At 36.0% G+C, this 14,393-nt stretch overlaps 3 protein-coding genes across 5 annotated transcripts; 1 reads left to right on the top strand and 2 right to left on the bottom strand.

Annotated features, from left to right (window-relative positions):
• The first annotated feature begins 263 nt into the window (after positions 1 to 263).
• LOC126753738 (uncharacterized) lies at positions 264 to 2,880 on the top strand. Of its 3 annotated transcripts, XM_050465423.1 has the most exons (5): positions 264 to 592; positions 684 to 819; positions 1,235 to 1,387; positions 1,446 to 2,055; positions 2,113 to 2,880. In XM_050465423.1, the coding sequence occupies exons 3-5, from the start codon at positions 1,254 to 1,256 to the stop codon at positions 2,461 to 2,463; spliced, it is 1,095 nt and encodes a 364-aa protein (XP_050321380.1). In that variant the 5' UTR covers positions 264 to 592; positions 684 to 819; positions 1,235 to 1,253; the 3' UTR covers positions 2,464 to 2,880. The 3 variants fall into 3 exon arrangements, with proteins under 3 accessions (XP_050321380.1, XP_050321373.1, XP_050321367.1); XM_050465416.1 differs by lacking the exon at positions 684 to 819 and having other exon boundaries at positions 265 to 592; XM_050465410.1 differs by lacking the exon at positions 684 to 819 and having other exon boundaries at positions 265 to 592; positions 1,229 to 1,387.
• Positions 2,875 to 3,469, bottom strand: LOC126753773 (uncharacterized). The gene is made up of 2 exons (XM_050465480.1): positions 3,196 to 3,469; positions 2,875 to 3,134 (listed from the first exon to the last, which is right to left on the bottom strand). Exons 1-2 carry the CDS (start codon positions 3,346 to 3,348, stop codon positions 3,036 to 3,038), a joined length of 252 nt encoding a protein of 83 aa, XP_050321437.1. The 5' UTR covers positions 3,349 to 3,469; the 3' UTR covers positions 2,875 to 3,035.
• Positions 3,470 to 4,253: 784 nt separating this feature from the next.
• Positions 4,254 to 7,714, bottom strand: LOC126753696 (uncharacterized). The gene is made up of 6 exons (XM_050465374.1): positions 7,442 to 7,714; positions 7,238 to 7,368; positions 7,037 to 7,160; positions 4,972 to 5,370; positions 4,574 to 4,905; positions 4,254 to 4,502 (listed from the first exon to the last, which is right to left on the bottom strand). Exons 1-6 carry the CDS (start codon positions 7,595 to 7,597, stop codon positions 4,436 to 4,438), a joined length of 1,209 nt encoding a protein of 402 aa, XP_050321331.1. The 5' UTR covers positions 7,598 to 7,714; the 3' UTR covers positions 4,254 to 4,435.
• Between the last annotated feature and the right edge of the window lie 6,679 nt (positions 7,715 to 14,393).

Below are 14,393 nucleotides of genomic sequence, written 5' to 3'. Positions count from 1 at the left end.
TTGTGCAGTCTTCTATTTACAGAGCACCATCGGTTTTTTTCTAACATATGCCTAATTTCATTCATACCAGTTGTGCGAGGGAGAAAGCAGCTACGGCTACGAATTACGCCCGCAACACATAGAGTGTGACCAACTACAAGCGACATCTGTCAAATATTAAAATACACACGTTCTTAAGGACATAGTTATGTAGTTGTGCAGCTGCCTCAATAACTGTGTCCTTAAGAACATGTGTATTTTAATATTTGACAGATGTCGCTTGCAGTCTGTCGCGCTGTATATGTTTATGGCGTTATGTTCATTGTAGCAACTATCAAAATGGTTGTTCGCTGGTCATGTTCGTTGTGTATGTTGGACGTTCGAGTCGATCACCAACCAGGACAAAAATTCAGCAACAACTTTCCAAGTCGTGTAAAAAACAAGAGTGGCGTCTAAAAACTACTGCATATGCTGCAAACAAAAACTGAAAACATTTAATTCACTTTACTATATTTAAAGTTGTGGGGTTTAACTTGTTACTTACCTTAATTGGAAATATAAAATCACTGAGTGAAAAGTGTGTCAAAAAGGAAAGAGCTACAAAACGAAAAAGGTAACTGGTAAAGTGATGACTAAATTGAGAAACTTTCATTACAGTTTTAAAAACTTTAGTTATAATAACCATTTATGAAATTTGGTTTTAGAATACTAATATAATAATGAATATTCGGGCGCAATTGTGAATATTTGTGGGGATCCGTTTCTAACTCCCTGATTAATACGGCGCGCAAACAGAGAGCAACATCCGAACGCGAGCGTGTTCGCTCGACCTGCTCGAGGGTAAGGAGCATTTCCGCAGACACACTCTAACAAATAAATATAGCCAATCCTTAAAAAGATGATAGGTGGTTTATAAAATTATTGTTACATCCTGAACAGCGTATATTTTGCCTCTAAGAAGGAAATGTTTTGTTTTTTATCAATTACATTCTCAGCCTTAAATCCGTCGTCCGATGATATTGATGTATTCTGGCCTGGTCGGTATTTGCATTTGTCTACCTGTTGTTTTTGTTGTTGTTATCTCACATATAGTGGTTCTTAAATTCAGGTATTTCTCTAGTTTCTTTTCCCAGGGAGCTGTTGACAAATCGGTCTGCTAAATTATGCATAGTTTTACTATAAATATCTATTAATTATTCTTTTTACTTAACAATCAGTTAGAAACCTTTTTATATTAAAAATTCTCAAGTTCCAGAGGATACTAATTGATTACGATGTCGGCTGCTTTGAGTCCTTTGCATTGCGATCTAAGGTCATATTCAAGGCTTTGGCTCGGTGAGTTCATTGAACTTTATCAACAGGAAGAATGTTTATGGCATCCTAAACATCCAGATTACAGCAATCACAGGTAAATAAAAATAAAATTTTTTTATAAGCAACTAATGTATCTATTTAAATGTCTGTAGTGTACGTAATAAGGCCTATGATCGTTTGGTAGAAAAGCTTAAGGAAGTTGAACCGAATCCAGACCGTGCGATGGTTGTGCGCAAAATCAACTCACTACGTTCTGCATTCAGACGGGAATTTCGAAAATCAAGTTCAAAGAACAACTATGAAACGAGATTGTGGTACTATGACAAACTACTTTTCATCGCCGAACAGAATCCCAAACGTCTTGCAGCTTTGCGTGATGCCAAACAACCTAAACGACCGTTAGCAATAAGTTTCGATGTAGACGACTCTATGGAGTTTGAAGAGGAACCTGTTGTGGAAGCTACTACAGTATCACCATCAGAGAGTATCAACCACAATCAAGCAACTGAAATCAAAACTGTAACTGTAACAGCGGGTGAATGTGTCATTGTGAAAGATGAAGAACAGCACCAACAGCAGCATCAAAATCAAATTCAACATCAGCTACAGCATCAACACCAACACGAATTACAGCAACAGCAACATAGTGCCGAACAACACATGCAACATGCAACAACCACAACGCAACCGCAGCACGCAACTGAAGTCAAAGTTTTGGAAATAACATCTCTCGACACAAATTCGCAGCGAGAAATACAACAGGTATATATTTTTATTAATTCATTAAGGAATTACTAAACACGTTTTCGTATTGTTTAGGCTGTCAATTCTCTGGAACAACACCAGCAACATATTCAACATCAGTTGCACCAACAGCAACATCAACAACAACAGAATCAGGCTGGTTCAGCTCAAATCGCACAAATTCATCAGCAAGTTCCAACCATACAAATTGCACGTGAACACCTGCAACCGTTGTTCGGTAACTCGTATGCAACGACTACAACTCACCGACAGGAGGATGAATACGACGCTATCGGTATAAATGTGGCATCCAAGTTGCGAGTAATGAATCCAACACAACGAATTATTGCCGAGAAATTGATTAGTGACGTGCTATTCAATGGGCAGTTAGATAATCTCAGCGTCTCTTCAACTTTGACTCAGTGAAAATATGTCTTTGTAAAACAGCAAATTTTGTGCAGGTAATAATTTTCTATCTAAGTTATTAGCATTTTATAGCAGTAAGCAAATAGTTATATAAGTTCTAATTGTATGATATAAATACTAAAATTTAAGAAGTTTTTTCTAAAATTTAGCTGGGGTATATAAATACATATTATATACAGCATTAGATATTATGTTTAGCTTACAAAATATATTTAGCCGGTACATTTAGTACCATCCTTTTTATTCTGTTTGTAGTTTGTTTGAAAAGATAATACGACGATTCAATTATAGCTACAAACATAAAAACTGTTTATACTTTTCAATTGTGTAAATATATGTGAGTAATCTCATCCAAATTTGGCAGAAAGAACTCGCTGAATATTATTAAAAATAAAGTTATTTTACTGTATATTGATATGGACAGCAAATTTTTATTTCGCACGTCACACTTGATTATGTAACTAATAAAACATTACAAACATAAACGGGAAAACGAATACGTGTTTATACATTTTTCAAATAACAAAAACGTGATATTTACAAAATTCAATACCGTATTACGAATGCTAATTTTATTTAACTGCTGCCGTTGTTGCAGCGGGAGTTGCGGCCTCAACGTTTTGCTCACCTCCAGTTAAACCCTGCACTCGCTTCCAGCAATATTTTGCAAACTGCAAAAAAAGTTGGATAATAAATATTCCTAAGTTTTTTTTATTTAATTGTCCAACTCACCGTTACAACAGGCAGATCGATCTCTTCTTCGGCGGAAACTAATGTGCGGTTCTTTTGCATTACACTCCATGCGTAATGCATACCAATAAGGGAGGGAATCATCACAATCGTTACCAAATTGCGTTGTACAAATGTTTGATTCTTTCTCATCATATTTTTATATTTCTTGGGTATTTATCTTTTACAAATTTATAAATAAAGCTTCGATCGTAACACCGTTTTATCAGTAAAACAATTTTCACGAAATATTGCGAACAGCTGTTTTGTGAATGGAAAATCAAAACAAATGAAGTGGACAGCAGCTGTGTTTATTGTGTCGAGGTGTGATAGAGTTACCGCGATTATTAAAAAAAAACTAGTTGAGAACGGAAACACTACTCGAGTATATTATTTATTAAACGTTATTTTTAAAAAACTTGGCTCTATTTCCTGTAGAAATATTTTGGAAATTTACCATGTGCTACACAAATAACTACTACTTAGCACTAGTTACTTAATGTACAAAAATATACGAATTTAAAAGAAAACCAAAAAAAGAGTCGGTTTGATTAAATCCGAAATTGCAACCGACCAACCGTTTGTATTAAGAGGCAACCGTTTTGATAGTTCTTTCTATCCACGTTCTTTGATCTTGAAATCAAATCAAGGTTATTTAATAATAAATAAAGATATTTATGAATATCTTAATTTTGCGTTGCAGCTATATGCCACATTGGTCCAATTAAACAATTTGTTTGGATATTGCAGCATTGTCTCATCATATACTTACATATGTACATACATACGTCATAATCAATGGCAAACTTCGAGACTACGACTATCTTTTGATGGATCAGTTTGTATGGCAGCTATGCGCTCCAATAGCGGCGATTACGACAAATAGGTAGCTTCTTGGCAAGTACAGACCAGTACAGAATATTACATTGATATCTCAAAGCTGATGGACTGTTAGGCGTGCAGGCAGACATGGTTATTTTCTAATAAGTGCTACAATCTTCGTGGCAAACTTAACATACCCTGTTTAGGGTATACAAATTGGTAGACACAAAAAAATATACATACTTGCAAATGCACCATCTTTTATTGATTTCATTAAACAATTATTTATATATTAAATCTGTGTTCTTTCCAATCTCTCACATGATTTATTAATTTTGGACTAAGTGGCTCGCTGAGAATTATAATTTGTGTCAGCGCACAAATCGAACTTTCTTCCGTCTTTAATGACTCACACAAGTATTTAACTTAATAGCATCTTGTCGTGTCGAGCTAACGTATCCAATATATATTGATGTATTTGTGCAAACCTAATTTAATACAAATAATTAGATAATTCAGAGTCCATAAAATAAGTGCTACTCAATTAATTTTAACTCACCGATTATCCGTCGCACCACGAAAGAATCCTTTTGCTATATTTGACATGGCATGATTGTGAAAAATGAAAACGTGCGTCAAATACGCGAGATTATAGGGTACCAACAATTTAGCGAACGGAACACTTTTTAAAATTGTTTCTATTTTATTTTCAGGCTTCTCCACTGGCTGAGAGCAGTATGATTGCCAATATGCTTGCACAGCTATCACAAAGGCCAAAACACTAAACGCCAGTTTGTTTAGGAAGAAATATGAAAGACCACCCAACCCGGCGGCGAGCAAATGTTCTCGTGTGCCATAGACTGTATAGCGAGTTAGGAGACAGCTTGACAACTGCAAAAGCAACATATTTGTTTATAAATCATTTCAATAAGTAACGAAAGAAACTACTAATATTACTCTGTATATTCCCACATAGGAGAGAAAAAAGGCAGTCATTTCGAAGCGTATCATCTTCAAGTCGCTCAAACTTCTTGGCATTTTCCTCTTAGTTACAGTGCTCAGTAAATCTAATGGTATGCCGTACATCAAATAACTGCTCATTTCCCTCAATATATATTTGGTACACGTGGTGCCCTCATGCACACATTTTGCTGATTTTTGAAGATCTTCCAAGTTCTCTACACCTTTTTGTTGTGATTCATCAATGTGTGATGGCTGTATAAACCAGAATCCATTGAATTCCTTACGGCGCTTAAAGTGTAATACAACGGCGCTAGAGAGCATGAAGACTATTGTCTGAATAGGTAAGGATTTTGTTATGAAGTGGTTTTGTTTGCGCAGCCAGGTTTCCAAAGCCTGTAAAAAATTGATTCGGAGATTGTTTAATGCAGATGATACAAACAATGCGATCTTCAGTTATATAAACCAAGTATTGAAATGAAATTATGGATTGGCTGAAATTGTAACAAAATCGAAATCATTAATTACTATGATGTTTTTGCTCAGATATCTACACCTTGTCTTCGAAATAGCAGCTTTTGCTTGAAGAAAATCTTGCTATATTCCGGTATTGTAGAACTGGCTATCGTTAGAATGTAGTTAACATCGGTGGTGGTACATGAATTAACATGATCTTCAAACTTTTCTATACAATTTTTATAAACTTAGTCTCCTCAGTTCCTGCAATTTGGGTAAAACCACTGAGGCTCCGCAAAAAACGGTACATCGGTGGATTGTGAGCATTCCTTCATTCAAATGTGTATACAATAACGATATGTTCACCAGGCTCCGTTAACATTTTATGTCTCTTTTTTAAACATGCCTCTTTTGAACCTCCTCGGCTACATAGAAAAAGGCAAAACCATCGAACTTCACAGAGTATCTATTTGTATCCTCTTCCAAAATATCAAAACTTGCGTCTCATAGTCCTATACATCACAAACCAATTGTCCGACAAATGTGCAAAGTATAGGTATTATCTGATGTTCCAACTTCTTTAACACTCCATGATGGCGATAATCTTCTAATTCGACACCAGTTTCTGTTCGGCGAATGACTTTTTCAAGTCTGAAAACAAAAAAGCATGGGGCAAATAAGAAGAATACATTAACAGGCTTTCAGTTTGTAGCCTAATTCGATAAATTTGGTTGTTGCGATGGCAGAGGTTTGAGCCGGCAAGTCGTCACGGTGAAAGAGCACTTTGTGTATCCCAAAAAACTGGGTAAGTCTACAGTTTCGACTGTTCCTTGTTCCCTAGCGTAACTGTGAAACCATGATCCATTTTTTGTGAAATTGTGTTCATTTTGTACGGAGTGAGCAAACGCGTCGACAGCTTTTTCGTGCCCAATACTTCGGCTTTTGTCACCCTCTCCTCCTTGGTTGCCGTTTTCAGGGCTCGTGAGTCTGGTTCATCACTAACCGAATTACCGTACGTTAAAAATCGTTAAATAATTACTTTTATACTCGCCATGGAAGGTCACCCAATAAGGCATCCAACATCTCATTGTTCATTGCGCGATTTTCCTTCCGAAAAAAATTCTCGTATCACGGATCGATTATACTATGTTTTCCATTTTTTTAAGCCGCTGGCAAGGACGAGATAGACAAAGTGTCATAATCTTCTAATTAACGAAATGTTGAAGCACTGTAAACTTAAAATTTGTGAATTTGAGGCTTTTGTCTTGTCAAAAAGATTTCGAAAGCTTTCAATATGCTTTTGTCGGTGCTTTAGATGCCTGTCAGCAAACCTAACGTGTAAGCAGTTGTTCGGCTTGTCTAAGCTTATAAATTGTGAAGTATCGCTTCTTTTACTTGGACTTTGGTTTATTTACAACATCTGCTGTTTTCACATTTCATACTTTTCTTTCTATTCCGTAGCCAGCCATCTGATACGATATTTGTCAATGGAAACATGTAAAGTTCAATCACCCGTTTGCAGTATCTTTTTCTCGATCCAACCAAGTGCTTGCCCTTCGGATTTACTCCTAAAAATTAAAAGCGATTTTTCTTGCAAATATCTTACCGCTTGTGATGTTGCTGTGCCGAAGAGGCGGACGGTGCGTATGGGGTAGAACCAACTTAACTGGAACGCTGTGTACGTTGGCAAAAATGTTGCCGTCAATAAGTAGTATCTTCCAAACAGGCGCCTTTAATTCGAACGATATTTGACCAATGGAAATTATTTTATGATTGCGAAAATCAGAAATTTCAAATACATAATCACCTGTAAAGGCATATGCAGTAGATAGTCAAAGCAGAGCTGGTCGAACCCCATAGCGAAGTTTCCAAATAGTAACGTAGTATATTTAAGAGCGTTTGACGGTTCAAGCTACGCGGTCTGAGCACTAGCGGTGACTGCAAATACGTAATCGATTAGATAACAACACTTTCAGTCCACAGGCAATACACGACAATGATGTGCACTTACAATGGCTAACGGCAGGAAATATTTCAAGCATCCCACAGAGCAACGGTACCAGTTCCATCTGAATATTTGTTTACATGTTAGGCCATCATGCATTAACAGCTCCGAGCAGCTTACAGAATTGTAAGGTGGTTGATAGAGTTTGCTAATCTCAACCATTTTTTATACGCGTATTTACTATATAGTATAGCACATATATCGGGCAGAGTGCATTGACAATTTGAACAACCGACCGTTGCGTTCGGAAAGGAACTGATTGATTGGTTCCCGGCTTGTGTTATTGCAAGTGCACACATTTGAGTTAGCTGCAAGCCGAAGGTCGCTAATACGCGCATATACACACATAACTATGTAAATATGTACATTGATGATCCAACGTAATACATTAGCTCAAATTGCAAGCAATAACGATGCCGTTGTTACCCTATGAAACATATGTTGGCTCAGATTCAAGTATAGTATTATGTCGCTCCATAAACAAATGGCAAAAATAAACATTTTCTTCATGTGTCAAAATGCCTGACAAAGTGTCAAGTGAATTAATTAAAATTATTGTTTAAATAATATATATTTCGCTATAATTAACCCATACTTTGGCTGGTCTGCTCGTTAGACATGCTTGGCTGAGCTTCTTCAACTCTTATTTGAGTTGGGCGACGTAATGTTGTTTGACATATGGCGGATCTTCGCGGCTGTTTGATTATTATACCTTGAACAAGGTAAATTTAGTTTGTAACAGCCAGAGGGTAATGTCGGATACCTTATAAAATATGTACATACCGAATATATAAATGATCAACGTAACGAATTGAGTTGAAGACATGCCTCATTCTGGACGACCGCCGACCTCTTAAACTGATGAAAATATTAAAAAAAATGAGAGATATGGTGCTTGAAAATCGTCAGGCAAGTGTTAGAGAGATGGTAAGAAAACTCGACACTCTCGTGAGTCCGTGCGAATGATTTTGGTGGTAATTTTTGGTATGAAATGCTTTCTTGCTCGACTCGTCCGGAAAAAGCAGAATTTTTTTCAAAAAGAGTACCGTTAACGGGTCTCTTTGGACATGCCTGATTATGCGAATTCCGATCGCACACTCATGGATAGCATTATAACTGCCGAAATAAACGAGTCGAAACCAGAGAAACCACACCAAAGCCGCTCAAAAATTAAGGTGATGATCATTGTTTTTTTTTCACATGGTTTGGTGCATCATGAATTTGTTCCGGAAGAACAGACTGTCCATAAGAAGTTATATTTGGTCGTATTGAGACGTTTGCGTGAGATCATCCGCCGAACAATTCATGGATTTTACACGATGATAATGCACCATCGCAACGAACACGATTGTGACCGAATTTAAAGGCAAAAACGCAATGAATACCATCGATCAACCACCAGATCTGGCTCTGTGCGTTTCTTGTTCCCTAAACTGAAATTGCCGCTCCGTGGAACCCGTTTTCAGCCGATCGAAGGGATAAACAAAATTCGCTGAAGGCCATCCCAAAAAGTGCTTATGAAAAGTGTTTCGAGGACTGTCTTGATATTGCCGTAATTAGATTTTTGATCGATTTTTCTCAAAGACTTGTTTCTATAGTCTCAAGTTCCATTTTCTCAAGAATGTATTACATTTGAAAAATTTTTCAATAAATGTATTTAATCAATTTGTGACGGACTGTTTCAAAAGTGAGCCAGACCTTAGCATACTGAGTTCTAACTCGCATAATTTTTCTCTTATTAGTGCGGAGCAGTCATGGCTAAATTAAAAAAAATCAATAATTTATGCAGCGTCAATTTGTAAACAAATACGTTTGAGCACAGCGTTAATGGCATTACGTCATTTTGACCTGCAGTTTTTATGTCATATTATATAATGTTTAACAAATTAGCGTTTCTTTTTTTATTTAAGGGGGTATTCTACTCTAGAATTTTGATTGTTTTTCTCATATATTTAAAGTTTAGACCCTTAAGAACATATCCTCCAAAGGTTTTTTAAAAATTAAAATTATTTTAAGAGCTACAGTTACTTTAGTGACGCCGTACCTAGCCCGGTTCGGCCGTATCGGCCGTTTTTAAACGCGTTTTTCTCGAAACTACTTTTTTCCACACGGTACCGGCATTATCTCAAGTTCTATACAACCGATTTACTTGAAATTTTGTGTGAACCTTCTTTATATAATCCTTTATCGTTCCTACCAGCATCGTGTCAAAATTTTTGTTTTTAATATTTTAAAAAAATTCAGGAATTTCAAAAAAAAGCGAAAAAAATGATTTTTATTTTCAGGCAGTCGCCATTTTTCAAAAAAAAAAATTTTCGTGTTCCCTGAGGTAGGGACTATAACAGCATCCTTACTGATTAAGAATTTCTTTTGATTTTTTTTCAGACCACCAGGAGAGTCAGGATCAATGTCACCAGGATGCGCCATTTTTTTTACACCTGTCTCTCCCCCCTCTAATTATTATAATGTTTAATATTTTTTTGTAAAATTTTTTTTCTGTATTCTTAAGATATCAATAAAAACACCATTAAAAATGCATAGTAAAAATATTTTTTGGTTTTTTTTTTTAATAAAATTCAAAAAACTGCCTAAAATTTGTAATTAATGTAATTAATTTTTCTTAATTTTTTCTGAATTTGGATCCAGTTTCATCTTCCTAGTGTTTTTCACTATGCTAAGTATCTGCTCTATCTGCAAATACTCTGCTCTTTTAATACTCTATAAATTCTTGGGTTGAAACTAGTCCAGAAGATCAAGCCATATGTGTTTAAGCGTCCAGATTACGAATTTATTCATGAAACCATTGAATTTGCTGTCATTTGTCATGATTAGGCTCGATAGCAAAAAATTTTTTCGTATCGCTGACACTTGCATTTATTTTAACCAGCTTACTTGCAATATACTAGTATAAAGAGCAAATCACAACTGAGATTCATTTGGGCTTTTATGAGCTCCAGCTAAGGCTTCAGGCTTTTGCACTTGGAGATGTTAATTTGATAAGAATTAAGTCAACACAGGTGACACAAAAGACACAAAATCAGCCCCCACTTTGGTAAAGCGTAGTAAGTACAAATCCTTCCAAAAGAAAACAAAATGGGGCTTTAATCTAGGTTGTTTTTGTTCTTAGCGATGCCAGATGGATTGCCGTTACGTAGTTCATGAGAAGTAGTCCTCCTTCAGGATGTCTGCGCTTGAAGCGAACTTCAGCAGGTTCTGCGGCCTCACTGTGGGTACCTCTTTCACTGTCTCATATCGTGGGGCCAAGTGTTTTAAGCGCTGCCTCTCTAATGTGGGAGAAGTTCACAAGAGAAGCTCCATTGTTGCCTAGTATTGTACTGCGTCGAATACTTTCAGAGCTGGAGTGTTTTCATCCATCCGGACAACATGACCTAGCCAGCGTAGCCGCTGTCTTTTAATTCGCTGAACTATGTCGATGTCGTCGTATAACTCGTACAGCTCATCGTTCCATCGAATGCGGTATTCGCCGTGGCTAACGCGCAAAGGACCATAAATCTTTCGCAGAACTTTTCTCTCGAAAACTCGCAACGTCGACTCATCCGTTGTCGACATCGTCCAAGACTCTGCACCATATAGCAGGACGGGAATTATGAGTGACTTATAGAGTTTGGTTTTTGTTTGTCGAGAGAGGACTTTGCTTCTCAATTGCCTACTCAGTCCGAAGTAACACCTGTTGGCAAGAGTTATTCTGCGTTGGATTTCTAGGCTGACATTGTTGGTGGTGTTTACGCTGGTTCCAAGATAGACGAAATTATCTACAACTTCAAAGTTATGACTGTCAACAGTGACGTGAGTGCCAAGTCGCGAGCGCGACGACTGTTTGTTTGGTTACATGGGTTTACGGGTTTAAAAAAATCGATTTTTTTTATTGTCTTATTAAATTCTACAGCACATCTAGAATATTGTAAATTTTCAAGTTGATCCGAGTAATAGCTTCGGAGTTACAGCTTTGAGAACTTGTGCGCTCGAGGTTAGCTAGGCTAAGTGCGCCGTCTTTAAACGTGTTTTTCTCGAAACTGTGTTTTTGAAGTCGGTTGGCAAGATTTATCGAGAACCTCTCAACCGATCTTCATGAAATTTTACACAAGTCTTTGAGATACAATCCCTAAATACTTGTACGAAGAATTTTTTTTTTTCGATTACTACAATTTGAAAAAAAATGTCGCGAAATTTTAATTTTTTTGTAAAAATGTCTGCCAAAAATCCAATTTTCAGTTTTTCTCCTTCGTTCAAGTTCTAATTTAAGGTTTTAACTAAAACACGTATTTTTTCGCTTTAGATGATCTTGTAAGGAATTATTCCGCCAACGCTGGCGCTTCTTTTTTCCGAGGGGTCACCGGAAATGGCGTCACAAAGGCCGGGTTTTAAACAAATTTTTTTTCCAAAATTTTCAGAATTTCTTTGTTAATAGTGTGCGTTTGTAACAATAAAAAATTCTAAAAAAATATTTCAATTTTTTATATGAAAAACAGTTGTTGAAAACAATTATTCTTTAAACGAGGAAACTCATGTAAGCCTTAAAGAATTTATTTAGTGGGTTAAATCAATTTTATTAATTTTCAACATTACCGTTATATAGTATGTTGATTGTTTGGGGTTAATAACCAATTTCGGCCACTCCCACATCTTATACAGCGTAAGCGTAAATATTTGTCCTGAGCAAATCTGTATAAATTTTAACATAAATTTTGGCTAATATTGCTTCTGCTTTGTTGAACCACTGCATTACCGAGTGTCGTAACTAGTCACATATGTACATATATCTGTTCTGCACTAACTAGCTTCAGTGACCAAGTAAGCAAAATTAGTCTAGCAGATATTGAAACAGTTTTGAAACACATGAATCTGAACCATATGTAGTTAAAACAAAACTTTTCTGACTTTCCACCAAGAAGTATGTCTGATGATACAATTTCGTAAAAATATTACAGTTTATATTTGAAAGCGTTATGGTTGGCTGGTAATAAATCCTACCTTAAGTTCAGTCTACTCCACATTAAAGTAGATATTCAAATTCATTTGACTTTTTCGCGCTATAAGTGACAGCGTTGGAATAATAATTCTCCAACCTAACATATCAATCACGGGGCCATACTAAGGTATTATGTAAAGAAGCGACACGTTTTCGCATAAATTATTATAAAACATAAAGCACAAGCGAATACCAAGCGCTCGTTTTTTTTTATTAAATGCGTAATACTCAACGTTAAGTTGCAATATGTTAATAAGCCATGTCTTGACACTTGCATTTGTGTAAATTATTCCTCTAATAACATTATTTAAGTAGTGTTTCACCGTGTTAACACTTAATTAGAAAATCTCTAGTGATTGACTAATGTGTTACTTGCTTATTAGAGGTCATCAGACCCAAAATTATTATTATTATTGAAATGTACAAGATTTAGCTTCCATGCCATTTACATTTTATTTCCTGTTTACTTATATTATATTATCGCCGTTAAAATAACCGCAAAATATATATAATATATTAAGTACTGAGCGAAATAAATTGATAAATATAATTTTTACTATAAACAAGAAAGGAAGGGCTAACAACGGGTGCAAACGAACATTTTATACTCTTGCAACTTGCATATTTTGGGCATTTTATACGAGTATAAACCTTTGCTTTATATACATAAATCATACGCTGACCGACACAAAAGGTTTGTTAGAAAAATCAAAATCTTTATATATATAGCATATGGGAGTTGGAGTAGTATCGACTCTATTTTAACTATTTTTGTCAATACCACTTACTATTAACATTCCACATACTAAAAGAATGTTCCCTGGGTTTCATAAAGTAACTCACATACCATCATCAATCACATGGAGTAAAGTCGGCCGGATGTTCGAAAATCCTGGTATTAGTTATATATGGGCTTGGTCAAGTTTTCGGTCAAATTATCTATTTTAGGCAGAAAGATACACTGTTATGAGTAAAACACGGTCCCCCCAATACCCTTATCATGATACAGTCTCTATTGGCCGATATATACGGCACAAAGTCACTCAGAAGTTCGAAAATCTCAGGCATAGGGAATTATTGACCCGATTCAGCCAATTTTTGACTCACAGATATACCATTGTCAGGGAAGGATTATCCCCGAATTTCAATTATATATTTCACACATTGACCGATATTTTCGGTCAAAAGTCAACTATATGTATGTACGGGGTTCCAAGTATTCGGTACTTAGGTGCTTGAAAAGCTTCTGTTGAATTTGAAGAATTCGGTCATAAGGTGGCATACTCTAAAGGCATTATCCGTGCAAAGTTGTATCTCGTTGTATTAATTGCTTCTTGACTTGACAACTCGTCTCTTCATCCTGATCATTTACAAATGTATATTTATGTAACCCTATATCTATAGCTATAATCGCATAAGCGGTGTCTACGCCAGACAGAAAAATATGTACATATATCTATATCGATAAGTTTTAGTTGATATGTACCTACTACCGTTAGGTGAACAAAATTATCATACTCTGTAGAAACATGTTGCAAGAATATAAATATCACCTCCACTGTGCCAATATACATTAAGGCAAAAAAGCAAGAAATTAACCGGATAAATGTTATTTCCAAACAAAAAAATGTATTTTGCTAAGTTGTCTTTAATTACTATGTCAAATATGTGCGCGCTCTGTCGACTACTTTGCTTTGAGCTGCTGCTTAAGTCGGTAAAACACAGTAGTACGTTTCGATTTTTATTTGAATAAAAATACCTAACAAAGCATTTGTCTCAAATTTCGTGTTTCTAACCAAGTTTCGTGTGCGAATAGTAGCGAATGTTGGAAAATGCTTTCCGTGATTCAGTTTTATCAAAAACACAAGCCAAGAAAATATTTAAAAAAGTGAAGGATATGGTGATCAGGCAAGTGTTAGAGAGATGGCAAGAGAGCTCGACATCTCTCGTGAGTCCGTTCGAATTATT

Source organism: Bactrocera neohumeralis, chromosome 2 (assembly GCF_024586455.1).
Source record: "Bactrocera neohumeralis isolate Rockhampton chromosome 2, APGP_CSIRO_Bneo_wtdbg2-racon-allhic-juicebox.fasta_v2, whole genome shotgun sequence".
Classification (NCBI taxonomy): Eukaryota; Metazoa; Arthropoda; class Insecta; order Diptera; family Tephritidae; genus Bactrocera; species Bactrocera neohumeralis.
The sequence above is the reverse complement of the archived record's forward strand: the minus strand, read 5'-3'. Positions and strand labels throughout refer to the sequence as shown.

Bases quoted from the DNA above. Each gene is read 5' to 3' on its own strand.
- LOC126753738 (XM_050465423.1), top strand. From the start codon at position 1,254: ATGTCGGCTGCTTTGAGTCCTTTGCATTGCGATCTAAGGTCATATTCA. The intron at 1,388-1,445 runs GTAAATAAAAAT...AAATGTCTGTAG, and splicing joins CCAGATTACAGCAATCACAG to TGTACGTAATAAGGCCTATG. The intron at 2,056-2,112 runs GTATATATTTTT...CGTATTGTTTAG, and splicing joins CGCAGCGAGAAATACAACAG to GCTGTCAATTCTCTGGAACA.
- LOC126753773 (XM_050465480.1), bottom strand. From the start codon at position 3,348: ATGATGAGAAAGAATCAAACATTTGTACAACGCAATTTGGTAACGATT. The intron at 3,135-3,195 runs GTGAGTTGGACA...CTTTTTTTGCAG, and splicing joins TCGATCTGCCTGTTGTAACG to TTTGCAAAATATTGCTGGAA.
- LOC126753696 (XM_050465374.1), bottom strand. From the start codon at position 7,597: ATGGTTGAGATTAGCAAACTCTATCAACCACCTTACAATTCTGTAAGC. The intron at 7,161-7,237 runs GTGATTATGTAT...TTCGAATTAAAG, and splicing joins TACTGCATATGCCTTTACAG to GCGCCTGTTTGGAAGATACT. The intron at 5,371-7,036 runs GTAAGATATTTG...AATTTTTTACAG, and splicing joins GCACAGCAACATCACAAGCG to GCTTTGGAAACCTGGCTGCG.